Here is a 20,326-nt window from a genome sequence, read left to right on the forward strand (position 1 = left end):
TTGCTCTTGTTTCCCTCACCTTGGGAGATGTATCTAATAAGAAGTTTCTATGGCTGAGGCCAAAGAAGTTGCTGCTTGTGTTCTCCTCTAGGATTTTGATGGATTCCTGTCTCACATTTAGGTCTTTAATCCATTTTGAATTTAGTTTTGAGTCTGGTGTAAGATAGAGGTCCAGTTTCATTCTTCGGTGTGTTGTCCAATTTTCCCAACACCATTTGTTGAAGATAATGTGTTTTTTTTATTGGATTTTCTTTCCTGCTTTGTTGGAGATTAGTTGATGATATAGTGTTCTGGGTTTTCTCTCAGTTCCACTGACCTGTGTCTGTCTTTGTGCCAGTACCATACTGTCTTGATGACTTCAGCTTTGTAATATAGCTTGAAGTACAGAATTGTGAAGCTTCCAGTTTTGCTTTTCTGTTTTAAGGTTGCTTTGGCTACTCTGCGTCTTTTGTGGTTCCTTGCAAATTTTAGGATCATTTGTTCTATTGTTATCTTCAATTGGGAAAACCTGAGAACTTTTCCTCTATGGTCAGGAACAACACAACGATGTCCACTCTCACCATTGTTATTTAACATAGTACTGGAAATCCTAGCCTCAGCAATCAGACAACAAAAAGAAATAAAAGGTATCCAAATCAGCATGGAAGAAGTCAAAGTTTCAGTCTTTGCAGATGACATGATACTCTATGTAGAAAACCTGAAAGATTCCACCAAAATTTCCTAAAACTGATACATGAATTCAGCAAAGTCACAGGATACAAAATTAATGTGCAGAAATCTGTTGCATTTCTAAACACCAATAATGAAGCAGCAAAAAGAGAAATAAAAGAATTGACCCATTTACAATTTCACCAAAAACCATAAGATACCTAAGAATAAACCTAACCAAAGAGGTAAAAGATCTGTAGTCTGAAAATTATAGAATACTTATGAAAGAAATTAATGATGACACAAAGAACTGGAAAAATTTCCCATGTTCATGGATTTGAAGAGCAAATTTTGTAAAATGTCTATACTACCCAAACCAATCTACACTTTTAATGCTATCCCTATCAAAATACCACTAATTATATTTATTATATTTCCATCCTTATTTGAATTACTCTCCATTCCTCTGTTTACTCTTTATTTCAGATACTTAGCTGATTGATGTAGATGGTAGACTAGTTCAGATCAAAGTATTTTCATAGCATATCACTCAATATTCCTAGAAGGATCTCTTTAGGAATGAGAAATGTCATTATTACATGGAGGGCTTTAACATAATCATAATGCATATCCTGTAGGTTCTTACAAGAAGAAACTGAATTTACTGATATCTCAGTCTAGCACTTTTTTTTTAACTATATAAATAATTTTTAACTCAATTCATTACTGGCTTATTGACATCAACTCAGGAATTGCAGATATGTATGTTTAGCAACCAATATTGATGAATGTTTTAAATATAGTTAATTGGTATGTTTTTGTGTTGAATACTAATTATAATTAATAGCTTAAATAGTGTATCTATATGGATTGTTATTAAGTTATTAATATTGAATTTATACTTAAAATGCTAAGTTCTCAGAGTAGCAATGAGGGCCCCTAGTTGTCCATGTTTATGTTGTCAAATACTTCAATATAAGTAGCATCTTTGTAAAACACAGATTTTCAGGACAGTAACCTCACAAGACAGTTTTCTTTTGGACAAGAAATCTAGTGGAATTTTGTCTCTACCTAGCACGTGAATCTTGACTGGAGTTGAAAACATAGATTTTTAAATTTTTAACATTCCTTCACAAATACTCAGGGCTAGAAAGCAGTGTTTTTTTGTGTGTCATAATATAAATCTTGAGGTAAATCATATTTTCCATAATAAAATAAGAATATTCCTTCTCCTGCCATACACTTGAACCCATTGCCCTGATATTAGGAGATGAAAGTTAATAATTCTTTAATTCTAGACTTTAATTGATTTTTGGAAAAGAATGCTAATTCATCTTTTTGACCATCAGCTCTCTGACAAACTTTTTGCAAACATTTTATGTTCACATTGGAAACCATAGAAGATAAACTATGAATCCATAATTCCATTCTTTATTTAAATAATTATATCATCATTTTGATATCTGAATGATGACAAGTTAGAGTAGATACATATTATACAATTATTATTCACTTATATTTGACAAACCTATTTAACACTTAGAAATTTTATTATTATTATTTTAACATGCAACTAAAAGAGAGTTTTCATTTGACATAATCAAATGAACATAATCATATGTAACTAAAAGAGAGATTTTTCATTTGACATAATCATTAGAAGACTTCCTACAAGCAAGATTATAGACTGATGGTAGTGATAAAGACATTATTTGTCTGTGTGTTTTGTCTGGGGAAAGGTTAATTAATCTTTACCAAAGATTGGGGGTGTGAATAATATTAGTACTTATTGATATTCAGCAGATCCTTTTCTTGGTGCAAGTATATAGTTTATATACAGTAGTTTATATAAAGTGGATTCCCTTTATGATTTTTTTTAAGTGGAGACAAGAATGATGACAATAACCTAAGCTGTCCTCATGGTATTATGTTTTTCATTGCAGGAAATAGTTAAATCTTTAGTAGTTTAGCTTCATCTATATCATACTTATTTCTCTGAATAATGGGGACATTATAATTTTTTATTATTGCAATCACATTTACTATTTTGAGCACAGATTTGTCCTATGCAATTGCTGCATTTTTCTTTCCGATTTCAAAATCATACTTTTATATTTTAAACACTGCTGCAACATGTAATAAATTATTGTATATTTCTCCATTAAAGAGATTTATGCATGGAAAGGCTTCCAAGTGAAAGACACACTTTTGAAAGTGTGTGGTAAACATATGAATTATTTCTATTCTCACACTTATTAAAAAATTTTAAAAATAAATGTTTATATAAAAATCTGGGGCACCTGGGTGTCTCAGTGGTTAAGTGGCTGCCTTCTGCTCAGATCATGATCTCAGAATCCTGAGATTGAGCCCTGCATTGGGGTTCCTGCTCAGCAGGGAGTCTGCTTCTTTCTCCCCCTGCTCGTTCTCTCTCTCTCTCATATAAACAAATAAAATCCTTTTAAAAATCACCCTATATCAAGCTGCTGAATAATCAATTGACCTCAGGGGTTTTTAGCTCATTCAATTCCTATTGGAAAAGGGTATTTTAAAGCAAAGCCTCACCACCACCCCTACCCATGCTCTAACAATTTAAAAAGTCTTTGAAAGTGTATTACTGCCATTTCTGAATTATATGTTTAGAATAGTTTTTAATGCTTTCATAGTCACCTTTAAGGAATTAGAAGCCATTTATGAGATTAGCCCATATGTTGGGGTGCCTGGGTGGATTAGTCGTTAAGCATCTGCCTTTGGCTCAGGTCATGATCCCAAGATCCTGGGATCAAACTCCACATGGGGCTCCCTGCTCCGTGGAGAACCTGCTTCTCCCTCTCCCACTCCCCCTGCTGTGTTCCCTCTCTCACTGTGTCTCTCTCTGTCAAATAAATAAATAAAACCTTTTAAAAAAAAGAGAGAGATTAGCCCATATGCTGCATACATGGTGTATTCTTAGGAATTTATGGTAACAGCAATGACAATAATTACTTTGAAAATAAAGACTAAATGAAGTTTATAGTAGTGTGTGCATGTGTGTTCACATGCATACATTTGTCTTTATTTGGGTCTAGTTCATGAAAAAATAATCAGCAGTCATTAGTTTGAAATATCTGCATCTACTTTGAGGAGCAATTTCCAGCCAATCCCAGAGAGGTGAAATCAAGAAATAATCTAATTAATAAGCAAATATAAAGTAGTCTTTTAAGGTGTTAAATATTATTTACTGATATTTTCTGATAGGGCTTGATATTTCACATATGAAAGTTCTGATGATCTGGTGTTATATAATCTGATGACTGCATAACTCTTTCACTGAATAGTTGAGGCTCATTATGGCACATACCTTAATTGGCTTTCAGTTAGAAACATTGAAATGTGAAGATATATATAGAATTATAGTTCTGTTACTTTTTGATCTTTCTTGTGCTAATTAGAATATGTATTTTAAAGTTTAGTAAGCTTAAGTTATGAAAAAACTCCTTCAAGCAAATTTGATAAGCTAAAACTAAATATAAATTACTTGAGAAATAAATATTATACTTTATTTTTTTCTAGACATGCCTGTGACAGATTCAATCTCTCCTAAGTGCCCTGAGGCAGGCCACCTTATAGAGACATGATCACTGGGTCTTGCTATCTAGATCTGAATAATTGTCAAGATCAGAACTCTTCACAGAAGCATTAAGAAAAAGCTTTTTCAATGTGAACATTTCAACAATCACAGATAATCTACATGAAAAGCATTGTTCTTCTATGGATAATATATTTGCACAGAGTGATAGCTTTATCCTTTTTCACATTTTGTTTGCTGGAGGAATATCCTGTTGTGCTACATCATAATAACATGTAATCTTCTTGCTCAGTTTAGCTGAGATTTATGGAGACTCTGTCCATAGAAGCTGTTCTTTAAAGGTTGATCTATAATTTTGTAGAGTCACCCTAGCAGAAAAGTAAGAGGTTTTACGAGATACAACCATTAAAACTCTTAAATGAAGATTATTTTCAAGTTTTATAATCCAGTACCAAACCATCTGGCAAATCTCATGTCAGGTTTTGTTAAACTTCTGAGTTTCTTAAGTGTTAATTCATCCCTTTCTATAGCATTCCTCCCTCTTTAAACATACATGCATACACTTGACTTGTTGATGATTAAGATAAAGATTTAATTAAGTGCCCAATATTGTTGATTTTTCCACCTGGTGATGTATTACCCTTGAAGACAATTTAAAAATAGCTGAGGGGAGTCTGGGTGGCTTAGTCGTTAAGTGTCTGCCTTTGTCTCAGGTCATGATCCCAGGGTCCTGGGATTGAGCCCCGCCTTGGGCTCTCTGCTCCGCGGGAGGCCTGCTTCTCCCTCTCCCCCTCCCCCTGCTTGTGTTCCCTCTCTCACTATGTCTCTGTCAAATAAATAAAATTAAAAAATAGCTGATTGCTTTTGGCAAAAGCCTTGGAATCTTTATGGATAAATGAATATGTTTTTCCCAAATTAGTCCCCTATTTTTGACACATTTACCTTAGGTCTTACAACGTCCAGAAGGACCGTCATATTCTTACCATTTCAGAGAGACTCAGACCAGTCTGTAAAATACTGGACAAGTCTATGGAATAACACAACACTGTTTTCCCTAAGACCTCATCATTTTAGTTTTAGTGATGGCAGTTATCCCAGAAAAAACATATAGTCTTAAAATAAATTTTAGTTTAGATTAACCTAGTGTTAAATCATTTCATTTCTGCACCATTCCATCCACTGCCATCAAATTTGTGCTTTGCTTTTAGAAGTCCATGTCTCCTGACACCAATGTGAAAGTAAAAAACAGAAACAAGCATAAAACATACAAACAATAAAGTAGGAATATCTATGAGACATAAAGTGTTCCAGATTCACAATGTCCTGTCTGTGCCAGAATGCTGATAAACATAGGTTTGCATGTCCTTTTTATTCAGACAAATGTGACCCAATTGTCTTGTGGACAGGAAATGTTAGTAAATTCTATATTTTCTGGCATGGCCTTATCTCCAAAAAACATGGTGTACATTCAGTTTGTGAGTTTATATGGGAACACTTACTCTGTATAACTTTTTAAGAAATGTTAAATTTGTCATATTTCTTCAAGCATGTAATCTGCATAATACTTTTATTTATTTTTTTAAAAGATTTTATTTATTTATTTGAGAGAGAGAGAATGAGATAGAGCATGAGAGGGGCAAGGGTCAGAGGGAGAAGCAGACTCCCCACTGAGCAGGGAGCCCGATGTGGGACTCGATCCTGGGACTCCAGGATCATGACTTGAGCCGAAGGCAGTTGCTTAACCAACTGAGCCACCCAGGCGCCCTGTATAATACTTTTAGAAAATACTTTTAAGAATACTTGAAAATTGAAATGAATACTGAATACCAAATTCTATGTTTAAATGTATTTAATCCAACTCTTCTCCTTCTCGCTTTCATCAAAAAATAATATTTATTTTTAAGCAAATTTAGATGCATTCTATAACATTTAATTAGTCAATTCATTTTAAAACTTCCAATAGTCAATTGGCTTTAAGTCTATTTTATTTATCTTTATGCATTCATAGAAATGATTAATACTGGTTCTCAAATTCTGATTTCAGTAATTCTCCACTTTTATAAACCAACTTTTTGGAATGCCAACCAAATTCACAAATTATTTTTATGTAACTAAGAGGAATTTATGTATAATTGAAAGAGGTTTCTCCCAGTTAAAGGTTATGTAAGAATTGTAAAAGTAAAGAATAACCAACATCTGCCTTCCATATTACCTCCACCTTCAACCATCACATTACTGTGCTTTTTATTGCAGCTCTTGGTAATTTTTATTTTTCAGATATACAAATGCTTTTTGTAAGTAATTAGAATTTATAGTTTCAAAAATATGGAGGTGCAAGAAGAGGGGGAGCCATGAAGTGGCTGGCTCTGAATGTCTTTCACTTCATGTTATTATGGAAGATATATCCATAATAGTTCAAGTGTCAGGCACTTTACTATAATAACTCAGTGTAATACAATGGTTCTAAGAGGCCTTTATTTTATATTCATTTCACAGATGATGAAACAGAGTCATCTTTAACTTGACAGGGTTCATAAAACAAGTAAGATGTAGAGCCAGATGCAGATTCCAAGGCCCTGCCTTTCTACTGTTGTACCACATCGCTGAGTAAATTTGCACCACATCGCTGAGTAAATTTTAAAACCTATCTTTTCCTCCTTAGTATTATCACCTCTGCTAATAGTAAGACAGAAAGGCTTGAGAGAAGGACCTTAAGAAACATTAAGGAGAGTAAGAATCAACTAAGGGTTTTTCCTATTTCAGGAATTCTCTGGAGTATATTCATTTCAATTGAAATATGTGCCTTGTAATTTATTTTAAAAAGTAAAGGATTTTTTCCCCAAGGCTTTTAATGTGCAATCCTTTAACTAAGTATATTGTGGGTAAAAATAAACATCAAATTATACTTCATATTTGTGAACTTTACCATAGTTTTGATGGATATTATTTCCATAGTAAGAATCTTGATTTCTTATACGGAAGTAAATGAGAATGAGGCTATTTTTATAAACGTAATCATTAGAAAGATTACCAATATACTTATATGTCTTTAGGCACATATCTTTTTGATAAGTACTAAATAGGATTCTCCAAAAAATGTTTCATATGATGCTTTGACTTCCTCCCCAACATGTCAATATGTCAACTATATGGCAATAAAATAAAAATAATCTATAAGTTAAACTCACTTGTTGTCTTTGGTAACTGAAATTAAGTGATGTCTGTGACAATTTAGAATGTCCAATATATGACATTCCTGGGGTGTGAATGATTACTGTGAAAATGGAATCATACTTAATATTTTCAGTAGAAAACATGTTACATTTGAGAAAGAAATGTAATTGCTAAATACACTGAAGCTCCTCTGGATTCTTTTTTTGCCATATTTTGAAACAATAATGTAATATTCAGACTGTAGTCCGAAATATCATGATCTTATTCTAGCTATGATTTTCTCACCATTAGGTTTGAATGGCAATAAAAATTCCAAGCGGGAGAATAAAGGGTATAATCCACATTTGTCCTTAAAATGATCACTGAATCAGTCTGAGTTAACCTCATCCAGTAATTTAAGCATTAGTCAAGTTAAGCAATGCAGTTAACACATAAAGTCACTAAGCTCAGATTCTGTGTGTGACACAGTCAGGAAAATATTTGAGAGCAGTTAGAACGTCCTGTCAGATTTAGAAGTTTCAATCACATTATGGTGCATTTTTTTGCAAGACAGTTATATGTTGGGAAGTGAATTTTACTTTTTTTTTTTACATCATCTGTAACAGTTTATTATTTTCCTGAAAGGTTAAATATGTTGGAAGCTGAAAATATGTTCCCATTTATTACAAAAGATATATCACTGTACATATTTTGAGCTATAATTCACATTTCTGTGAATGGAAATTTGACTGAAAATTTCCTTACTTCTTGCCTCAAACAAAAAAAATTGAGGGAGATTTCATAGAATTTGGGGCATTTACTTGAATCAATGCTCCTTATGAGCCAGTCTCTTCTCACAATCATAAATAAAATTATTCAAATAGAATACAGACAATTTTTAAGCCATGAAATTTCTGGATTCTGAAAGGTGAAATAATATAAATGAACATCCTTTTTTCATATATGTCTATTTCATTAGGCCAACAAAGCATCACTGGTGAAATAATGTATTATTACTTAAAGGATTTAATACATTTTAAAATTACATCAAATTCCCTTCCGATGTCTAAACTACCAACTGGTAATATTTGACTCAGGAATAATAAGATTCAATATCTATCCATCCTTCTCTTGAAAGTATTTTTTTTTATTTTTAGCAATAATGCCAGTGGCACTTCTCAAAACTCTTTAAGATTAGTGGTAAGATGTATTTCTCTCTTTTTACTATTTGAGCACTCTCTTAATATGAATTGGGTTAAAATGAGACTTAAATCTGTAAAGAGTAATTATAAAGCACTTTACCCTTTTCTTAACAGCTTGACATCAGATTCCAAAAAAAGGGAAAATACAATTTGGTTCAGTATGTGGTACATGTAAGGAAACAGAAATGCAGATGTGCATTTTATTTCTCAGGTATTATCAATGAACTGTGTTTCATTTTCTTAAAGAAGTCAAGCATATAAAAAAATGAAATCTTGCCACTTGCAGCAACATGGATGGAACTAGAGGGTATTATACTAAGTGAAATATCAGTCAGAGAAAGAAAAATACCATATTATTTCAGGAATATGTGGAATTTAAGAAACAAAAAGAGATGAACATAGGAGAAGGGAAGGAAAAATAAAGTAAGATGGAAACAAGGAAGGAGGCAAACTGTAAGAAACTCTTAAGTATAAGAAACAAACAGGGTTGCTGGAAGGGACATGTGTGGGGGGATGGGGTAGTTGGGTGATGGGCATTAAGGAGGGCACTTGAAGTAATGAGCACTGGGTGTTATATGCAACAGATGAATCATTACATTCTACCACTGAAACTAATAATACAGCATATGTTAACTAAATGGAATTTAAAATTAAAAATTAAAAAAGAAGTCAAGCATAAGTGTATTTGAGCAATAATATTTCTCAGAATTGCCATTTCTCCTATTTACATTGTAGTTAATCCTCAGCAGTTCTTTATATTGAAGCTATTTTATTAGATGATTTCCTCATTATTAGTTTTATAACTTGATTTGGTGGAAGGGGGAGGAGTAATGGGAAGAACATTGTCAGGGATGGGAGTATTATTTTACTCTTAAGTTGTCTTTTTTGTGCAAAACAAAATTCAATAAATTTTCCTAACATTTGAATATTGAAGTGTATTATATAATAGAGATGTTTAGTTGCCAAATTTAAATGGACAAAATACATCCACATAGCTTTAAACATTTAGCCACCAAAAATACCATCTTTACTTAATTCAGTGGACATCTGAAAATGGCATTATACATTTGAGTGCAGCCCAGACACACATAAAACTTCTCACAATTGACAGAAAATGTTTAAACCAGATGCTTAAAATGTACATGGGAAATGCAACTCTAAGAGACTTGGTTTAAAAATAAAATTAAATCTGAGATCTTAGCACAAATCTTCTTAGAAAGTCCTGTAGCACACAATACTTTGCTCAAATACATTTGAATGTTTCTACTTTGCTTATTGTATGGCTATAAAATCACCAGCTGACTTTGCAAGTCCATCAAGAGCATGTGATAATTCACTTTCTTATATGTTTGTCCCACCATACAGCTATATCTCTATGACACTCCAGTTATACTAACCACATCCTGGGGTTTCTTGCCTTGGACCATATTGCTTTTCATGCAAACAACTACAACAACAACAAAACTCTTCTTCACTCTCTGCATCTAATATCTACCAGCCTTATTTTACAGACTTGTCCATTAATCACAGTTATTAGTCTGTCTTTCTTTTTCCCCTAGATAGGGGGTCAGCAAACTTTTTCTGTAAAGGGCCAGAATACATATTTTTATAACACGAGAAAACAAATTTCCACAAAATTTCAATTGATGATATTTGAATATCAATTATGTACAATTTGTTATGTAATATAGACCTCCTAATAAGATAAATGAACTTGTATATCTGATCTCTGGAAATGTCTTTCCATACAGATAGTTACTGCCAAATACCGATATCAATCCATAAGCATGTAGTTTTATATCAACATATCTATTTCTTAGAAGGCATGTAAAGTATTCTATTAGATTATTTTCTTCATACTTTCCATTTAGCATGCCATCACACTGAAGATTGATAATTTCTTTTTTAAAAAAGATTTTATTTATTTGTCAGAGAGAGAGAGCACAAGCAGGAGGAGAGAAAAGCGGAGGGAAAAGCAGGCTTCCCACTGAGCAAAGACCCTGATGCAGGACTCAATCCCAGGACCCTGGGATCATGACCTGAGCCAAAGGCAGATGCTTAACTGACTGAGCCACCCAGGCATCCCAAAGATTAATAATTTCGAATTGAAGGTTAGGTAAAAGCTCCTCAATTGCATATTTGTTCCACAATGCTGGAGTATATAATGTAACTTGACATTACTTGTTGTTCAAACAATTGCAGTTGTCATCAAAATGACTTTACTGCTGTATAGGTCTTATATATAAGCATTGTATTACCTTATAATTTTAACTAGATTTTTTAAGAGACTTTAACAAGTTTGTAACAAAAAAATAATTTCCAAAGTAATTCAGTGTTTGATAATAGTGGTCAAGGGTGCTTCTCCTTTGACAAAATTTCAATGTTGGCTTTGAGCTCAAAACAAACAAACAAACAAAAAACAAAAACAGAACTCAGTAAAGCTTTGCCACTGCCAAACCATCCAACAGCTTCTGTGGTAGGGCAAGTCAGGATATTCGACTTGTATTTTTGACAAAAGTTCACAGAATAACAATTGTTCCATTAACAATAGTAAATGAAACTCAACTATTGACCTTACACATGATAGACTCAAACATTTTCCACAAAGTACCTGCTGATGTGTAATACAACAAATAACTGTAGGCTTTGGATGACTTATATTTTCCCAAGCCTTATAAATTTGCCCAACTAACTTTTTTTATGTGCCACATATATTTTACTCACCATTAGTTATAACACTTCTTAGCAGATCCCACTTCAAGGTTTACTGAATTAGTGTTTTCTCAGCTTCATTGGAAATATTTTTGCCTGTTCTGTTCCACACAGACATTCATTGATAGAGGCTAATTCTTTAGTCACTTCAAACTTGGCATTGCTTCCTCAAGTAAATAACAGCTAAACATTGTTGGTAACATCTGTTAACTCATTAAGAAGAGTAAAAAAAAAAAAAACAGTTGAATTGTTTACCCATACTTTTTTAAAGTCAGTATTGATATTGTTTTTAATGTTCTCAACTTTTTGAGTAACTGCATTTGTTGAAAAGCTAAAAATCTTAAGTTTACTTTCTTTAGATAAATTTATTTAGCTGTTGTAAACAAACACAACTTAATTAGTTCACCATTGGTAAATGTTTTTCTCTGCCTGACTAACAAATGAGACTTTTGGAAACTTACCTTGGTCACAGTCTAATTTTCATTTTTTTAAAACATTTTGTGAAGAAATTCTGCTGTGATGAGATGCTCCATTTTAACTGTTTAATTCTTTTGACTGTCGTTTTCCTGTGAGTTGGGATATTGTGATGAGTGATCAGTCTGGTAATATCAGTGTGTACTGTATTCTTTTTGTCACAACCATAGTGTCATTGCATAACAAACCTGATTTGCCATTTAATTTGATAACAAAATAATTCTTGCTCAACTGGACCTTAAAAGTATATGTTCCAAGTCTGATTGTCTCTTCTTTTCTTGATTTGACATAATGGTCATGCACAAGTAATATAAATAAATAAATAAATAAATAAACAAACAAACAAACAAACACTCACATTAAGGTGATATGTGTGGGGTACTTGAAACTATGAGGAAGGAAAAATAATTTTCACTCTACACTTATAAGTTCTCAACTGAGACCTCCTGTAGTAACAGACAGATTAACAGGAGAAAAACAAACAAAAGTTTAATAATATGTATGCTTCCTATATACATGGAGGATACCCAGAAAAACTGAATAACTTTCTGAAGTGGCCCAAGACATTACCTTAAATCCATCTTCAGGTAAAGACAAAAGATTTTGGGGTGGGTGGGTGGGTGAAACATTTAAGGAAGGTTACCAGGAAGAGCACAGTAAACAAGTAAAGAATCTGTTATGCAGGTTTAAGTTTGTTGCCTTCTCCAATGATGAGTTGCTAAAAATTTGGTCACCTTTCTCTTGCAGGTACAGAGAAGGAAACATCCTTACAAAAGGAGATTTCCCTTATAAATATAGTATTTCTCATGAAAGGGTAACTTCTACTCAGTTTTTAGAGGTTTTCTTATGTTTGCTTTTTCTTAAAAGTGATCAACCTAAGATAATCTTTATGCCAAAGAAACACATTTTGGGGTGACAAAATCTGCCCTCCTTCAAAACACTGTCAAATAATTGTATCACTGTAATTTGTAGCACACCAAACAACAGTACGAAGTTCTGAGAGTGTGACATAAGATCTCAGATACACTACTCAACTCTGCTATTATAGCATGAAAACTATTAACATTCATTGCGTTTTTTCAGCTTCTTGAAAAATCTTTCTTTTTCACAGATCAAATGATAACTTTTTATCAAATCCTTTACCCATATACTAAAACCAAATATACAGAAAATGTGTATAGCATGTGTTCATTATTTTAAAAACAGAGAACATACTCTAAGTCCTGAAGAAAATTCAATGGATAAAATCATTATATTTTCAAGACCTTGATAATTATTCTGGGTTGGTAGGTTAATATCTTTGTATTGGTTCAGAAATTTCTTGGTACTTATTAAATATATTTTTATGTTAGGCAGCAAATTTGTGATGTGCTGGCAAACAGGATAGGTTTTAATTTTAGACCATGGTGAATTCATAAATACAAGCTGTTGAACACATTGAGTTATAACAGCACTGGAGTGAAAAATCTCCCCAGCTTAAATTTTATCCATTTAAATATTTTAAATTGCCCTCTACATTTCCATTCATATGTTTAATGGAACACTTAAAAGTTAGAGTGAAATTTAAGCTCCAAGAGAAATTTTTTTTCTCTCTCTATTCCTAGTGTCTAGCGTTTTGCCTGTCATATTACAACACTTCAATAACTATGATACATACAGAGATTTACACAGGCACTATTTTATTTACCCATATTTCATGCATGTATGAAATGCGCTACATTTTTCACTTTTAACAAACCACTGAAAAAATACTTGTATTTTTTTCTCCTTTTAAAGCCAATGAAGGAGGTTGTACGATCTCACACCCCGGTGAAAGAGTCAACAACTGCGGAGATCTGGATTCATCCCCAACCACAGGTATGAAAGGAAACACTTGATATTTTTCTATTCCCTTTGATTTTTATGAATGTACAAGAAATATTCTTAAATTATGTTTCTCAATGTGTGTTCCATGAAGTTTCTTTAGATGGTTTTGTGCCAGACTCTAGTGTAAAAATATGACAGTAAATACATGTTTCTTCCTAGTGTTGTTTGCTAATGATAGTTGAGTTCATTTATTTGTTGAATAAGGTACAAGCATTCCTCAAAAAGTATTTTCTGAATGATTGCCTATTCCACTGATTTTTAAGTCTACTTTTGAGATTTTTGGATTGAAAAAAATGACAACTGCTGTTTATAATATGATTTAATATAGGGAAATTTGTATGCTAATTAGGCAAATTTTAGTGAAACTTCACTAAAATCAGTTCAGGTGGAAACCAGTTTGATTTTTTTAAATTAAGTTATAAGGTACTTCAAAAAAAAGAAAGAAAAACACTTCTACTCATTTCAATCATAACAGCTCAAAATTTGACTAACAAATCCAATCTCAATTTTTTTGCTAAGCAGAGACCATTAAGGGATCTTCAAAAACAGAGTGAGCAGACCAATATCTAAATATTTTTACACTATTTCTTATTTTGTGGCTGGTTTACTTACTATTTTTAATAAAGTGAAGGTTCTGAATCTTACCCTTTGGGTGCCAAGTTAATAACCATAAATTGAACTCTACCCAGTTATTTTCATATGCCTTTCATTTTTTGCAAAACATATACATTTAGAAAATGTAGAAAAATAATGCTTAAGTACAATGTTAAAAAACAAAAAACAACTATAATTGTTGCAGGATCATTGAACATGAGAGTCAAGAAAGAATTCTTGAGACATTTCACAGTGCAACTTAATAAGTTTATTGAAGTAGCACAGGGACAAGACCCATGGTCAGAAAGAGCTGAACTTTTGCTGTATGAAGCTAGTGGTTATATGCATACTGCTTGAGTGGGTGGGGACATGCAGGGAGTATTATATCATAAATGTTTTCTTCAAATTTCTACTCATAAAACCATTTTTCCAAGATTTCTCTGGTGTTTATCATTCAGTACAATATTAACTATCAGTGAGACATACAGGCCATCATGAGACCCTTTAAGAATGTAGCACCCAGCAGTTATTTGATCCTTATCAAAACTATGTAGGTTATAGGTCAGCATTCTGGGCTAAAGGTGAATATTTTTATGCTTCTATCCCCCATAATGATGAAAAGAAAATAACATTTGTTTATTATTTATTTCATGTGTGTTTCTGAAATTTATGAAATTCATGTGTTCTGTAAAAATAACATTCTACAGGGCGCCTGGGTGGCTCAGTTGGTTAAGCGACTGCCTTCGGCTCAGGTCATGATCCTGGAGTCCCGGGATCGAGTCCCACATCAGGCTCCCTGCTCAGCAGGGAGTCTGCTTCTCCCTCTGACCCTCCCCCCTCTCATGTGCTCTCTCTCTCTCATTCTCGTTCTCTCAAATAAATAAATAAAATCTTTAAAAAAAATAACATTCTACAATATTCTACAAAGTTAATTTATGCTTTGAGGAAGAGTTACAGAGTTAATATATTCACTACAGGGAAAAATGATTAATCAAATAAAGGAACATTACAAGCTGGGAACTGTCCAAATTGTTACAAGTTTTAAATTACTCAAGTCTGACTTGGTGAAGTTTTGCCAAATTTCAAACTGATTTTCAAGCCTTGCACTTCTGATTCAGTCTCACAAAAATTGGTAAGGATATGGAATATAGGTAATATCATCTACATTTGTATTCTCAATTAAGAATCTATTGCAGTTCTTTAAATTTTGAAAGCATTTGCTATATATAATTGTTCCACATTTTTAGAAAGTGTTTTCAGGAAGTTAAAAGAATCTACTGCAGTCTTCAGAATAGCAGTTTTGAAGAAAAGTACATAATTTTAAAGAGTGTACTTTAAGTTCCAAAAATCTGAACAACCAGTGTGACATAGGGTATGACAGGGATAAATAGAAGTCAAATGGAATTAGACATTATTATGTAACACTCTTTATGAGTAAGAAGATGCTCTATCAACTATATATATATATATATATATATATATATGTTCAAGCAATTATTTTTTATTGTATTCTACTAAATGGAATGCAATGTAATTAACTGTGCTAATTTATGCCCAATTACTGATGCTTTCATCTGGAACTTAAAATCTTTTTAGAGACACATCCATTCCTTATATAGGGGGTGCTTTTTGCTTGAGGCTGTTTTAGTTAAGTAAGTCTTTTAAGTATCTGACAGCCTTGAGTGTCCTTACACTCTGAGACTTCAGTTAAAAATTAAAATATTTCATAGAGTGTTGGATTAAAATATATAGTATTACTATGCATTTGATACAGATAAGTACTTTTCAACATTTTTTTGATAAACATTGTGCTTGCCTTTGTAAAGTTTGAAGAAAATATTTGTATTATGAATAATCTTTTATGGTTACTTATGAAGTATCTTATTTGACAAGATATATATTTGCAATATTTAAAAAGCAATAATCAAGGAAAGAATATCCAATAGTAAAAAGACAATCTCTTCAACAAATGCTCCTGGGAAAAGTGGGCAGCAACATGCAGAAGAATGAAACTGGACCATTTTATTAAACCATACACAAAAATAAATTCAAAATGAATGAAAGACCTAAATGGGAGACAGAAAGTCATGAAAGTCCTAGAGGAGAACACAGGCAGTAACCTCTTTGACATCAGCCTTAGCAACTTTTTACTAGATACATCTGAGGCAAGGGAACCCAAAGCAAAAATAAACTATTGGGACTTCATCAAGATAGAAAGCTTCTACACAGCAAAGGAAACAGTCAACAAAACTAAAAGGCAATCTTCAGAAAGGGGAAAAGATATCTTTTTTGGGGAGACATGGGAAGGGTATGTGCTATGGTGAGCATTGTGAATTGTGTAAGACTGCTGAATCACAGACCTGTACCTCTGGAACAAATAATATATGTTAAAAAAAAGAAGATAGCAGGAAAGGAAAAATGAGGGGGGAAATCAGAGGGGGAGACGAACCACGCGAGACTATGGACTCTGAGAAACAAACTGAGAGTTCTAGAGGAGAGGAGGTGAGAGGATGGGTTAGCCTGGTGATGGGTATTAAGGAGGGCACATTCTGCATGGAGCACTGGGTGTTATGCACAAACAATGAATCATGGAACACTACAACAAAAACTAATGAGGTATGATGATTAACATAACAATAAAAATTATTTAAAAATAAATTAAAAAAGAACTTATCAAACTCAAGAACTCAAGACCAAAAAACAAATAATCCAGTTAAAAAATCTGCAGAATAGAGAGAGGAGGCAAGATAGTGGAGGAGTAGGGGATCCTGTTTCAACTGGTCCCCTGCATTTAGCTAGATATCTATCAAACCGTTTTGAACACACACAAAATCAGCCTGAGATATAAGAATATAGATCTGGATCTCTACAAGCAGAAGAGTGACTGCTTTTTGCAAGGTAGGATGTGCAGAGTCGTGAACCTGTGGGGAGCTATCAGAAGATAAACAGAAGGGGGAGGGAGCCTCCATAAACTGGCTCCTGGAACATAATATAACACGAGTGCAAAATCAGAACCCTTAAAAATCTGGTCTAGTGAGAGACATCCTTCTCTGAAAGGGACTCTGGAAATAAAAAGGCAGAATTCTAGGTAAGTCATTGTGGTCTTGGGAGCCAAAGAGCCACAGAGGAAACGGGGGTGCCTGAACCGTAAAGTGCCTGAGCAGTGGAGCCAGGAAGCAGGTTATGGTGAGATTGCCATAAACCACGAACTGGGCGGGTCGGTAATTGCTCTTTTCCTGAGCAGCCTGAAAAAGACTGGAACCTGCACTGGTGGCCAAGCAAAAGCTCACAGGGCGGTAGCAGCCCAGAAAGGACATTAGGGTGGCACCCAGACATGATCCAGGAGCTTTGGGTGCACAAGAGAGCCCATGGTAGCTCACAGTTTTAGAGTCACAAAGGACAGTGGCACTCTTGGGCCCCTGGGACTACCTTTGAGAGAGTTGCCATGGGCCTGCAGCTCGAGAAGCTGCAGTTTTTGTTGCCTACAGGAACAAGAGCCACACAGAGGACCGTTTCCACTGAGTCCATCCCCCTGACAGGGGTGGGACAACTCTGCCCAGGCAAGGATACCTGAGAAACAGTGCAGCATGCCCCTCCCCCAGAAGACAGGCTGGAAAAACAGGTGGATGACAATCCTATGGATTATACAAGACTGTAAAATTCCAACTCCAGGGGAAAATAGTACATTGAGCTCCAGGTATTGCCTCACAACTCATTTATTTTGCAGATAAAATTATTTTTTTCTTTCTTTTTCTTATGCTTTGTCTTTTTTTATACTTTTTCTCATTTCAACTAGATGTTTATTATACCAATTTATATTTCATAGTCGTTTTTAACTTGTATTTTTTCAATCTACATTTTTAATAGATATGTGCTTCATTTTAGTCCTTTTTTCATTCTCTTCCATTTTATCTTTATATATTATATATATTATATATATGAATATATATATAATATATATATATGAATTACTTTCCTTGCAATTTTGGGATGTTGTGTCTTCTAACACACAGACCAAAGTTAACCCAGGAACAGGTGGAACACTCTGCTTTGTCCACACTGTGAAATTATACTCCCTCTTCCCCTCCTCCCACTTTTTAAAAAATTTTATTCTTGTGTTTAATTTTGACTTTGTTTTCCTGTGGTTCCTTCCGACCACTCTGGATTTTGTTAGGGTGCATCTTGCTTAGGTCATGTTGATATTTTTGACTCTGTTCATTCGCCCACCCATCATTCTCTGGACAGAATGACAAGACGGAGGAACTCACACAAAAAAAGCATAAGAGACAGTGTTCTCTGCCATAGAGATAATCCAAATGATATAAGTAAGAATGAGAGATAGAATTCACGATAGCAGTCATAAAGTCAATATATAGGCTTGAAAAAAGCAACAGTGACAACATAGAAACTCTAAGGGCAGAAATGAGATCTAATCAGGCCGAATGTAAAAATGCTATGAATGAAATGCAGTCTAAACTGGATACTCTAATAGCCAGGGGAAATGAGGTAGAAGAGAGAATAAGTGATTTAGAACATAAGTTGATGGAAAGGGAGAAGTTGAGGAAACCAGAAATAGACAGCTAGTAGACCATGAAAAAATGATTGGAGAGAATAAGGATGCCATGAAATATTCCAATGTCAGAATTACTGGGACCCCCGAGGGAGCAGAGAGACAGAGAGGGCTAGAAGGTATATCTGAGCAAATCATAGCTGATAATTTCCCTAATCTGGGGAAGGAAACAAGCATTCATGTCCAAGAGGCAGAGAGGAACCCTCCCAAAATCAATAAAAATAAATCAACACCCTGAAATGCAGTAGTGAATCTTGCAAATCTTACAATCAAATAAACTATTCTGAGAGTAGCTAGGGAGAGCAGATTCCTTATATATGGAGGGAGGAACATCAGGATAACATCAGACTTATCCACAGAAACCTGGCAAGCCAAAAAGGGCTGGCATGATATATTCAGGGTACTAAATGAGAAGGACATGAAGCCAAGAATACTTTATCTAGCAAGACTGCCATTCAGAATGGATGGAGAGATAAAGAGCTTCCACAACAGACAGAAACTGAAAGAATATGTGACCACCAAGACAGCCCTGCAAGACATAAGGGGGATTCTGTAAGTGAAGAGAGACCCCAAGAGTAATATAGACCAGAAAGTAACAGAGACAATCTACAGAAACAGGGACTTTACAGGCAATACAATAACACTATGTTACTCTGAATGTAAATGGGCTGAATCCTCCCATCAAAAGACACATGGTTTCAGGTTAGATTACAAGGCAGGACCCATCCATATGCTGACTAAACCAAAAGATTTTGAACCAAAAGACACCTCCAGATTGAAAGTGAGGGGATGAAAAAATATTTACCATGCCAATGGACCTCAAAAGTAAGGTAGGGTTGCAATCCTCATACCAGACAAATTAGATTTTAAACCAAAGACTGTAGTAAGAGATGTACAGGAATACTGTATCATACTTAAAGGGTCTATCCAATAAGAAGATCAAACAACTGTAAATATCGATGCCCCAACATGGGAGCAGCCAATTACATAAACCAATTAATAATCAAAATAAAGAAACATATTGATAATAATACATTAATATTAGGAGACCTCAACACCCCACTCACAGCAACAGACAGATCATATAAGCAGAAGATCAAAAAGGAAACAAGAGCTTTGAATGACACATTGGACCAGATGGACTTTGTAGATATATACAGAGCATTCTATCCTAAAACAGCAAATACTCATTCTTCTCAAGTGCACATGGAACTTTCTTCAGAATAAACCACATAACTGGGTCACAAATCAGGTCTCAGGCGATACTAAAGATTAAGATTATTCCCTGCATATATTCAGACCACAATGCTTTGAAACTGGAACTCAACCACAAGAAGAAATTTGTAAGGAACTCAAACATGTGGAAGTTAAAGAGCATTCTCCTAAACAGTACATGGAAAACTAATGATGTATTGTACATTGGCTAACAGAATGTAATAATAATAATAATAATAATAATAATAATAATAATAAAAGAATGAATGGGTCAACCAGGAAATTAAAGAAGTTAAAGAATTCATTGAAACCAATGAAAATGAAAAC

At 33.9% G+C, this 20,326-nt stretch overlaps 1 protein-coding gene across 4 annotated transcripts in view; it reads left to right on the top strand.

Moving 5' to 3' along the window:
• Positions 1-20,326, top strand: part of LOC112828530 (protocadherin-11 X-linked) — a 639,354-nt gene that overhangs the window by 191,283 nt on the left and 427,745 nt on the right. For all 4 annotated transcript variants that reach the window (XM_073880940.1, XM_073880941.1, XM_073880942.1 and 1 more), the window contains exon 4: positions 13,531-13,611. In XM_073880940.1, coding sequence (XP_073737041.1) covers positions 13,531-13,611 — 81 coding nt within the window. The remainder of the gene's footprint in view (positions 1-13,530; positions 13,612-20,326) is intronic.

Source organism: Callorhinus ursinus, unplaced genomic scaffold, assembly GCF_003265705.2.
Source record: "Callorhinus ursinus isolate GAN/ISIS: 27379988/994484 unplaced genomic scaffold, GSC_fseal_2.0 scaffold40, whole genome shotgun sequence".
Classification (NCBI taxonomy): Eukaryota; Metazoa; Chordata; class Mammalia; order Carnivora; family Otariidae; genus Callorhinus; species Callorhinus ursinus.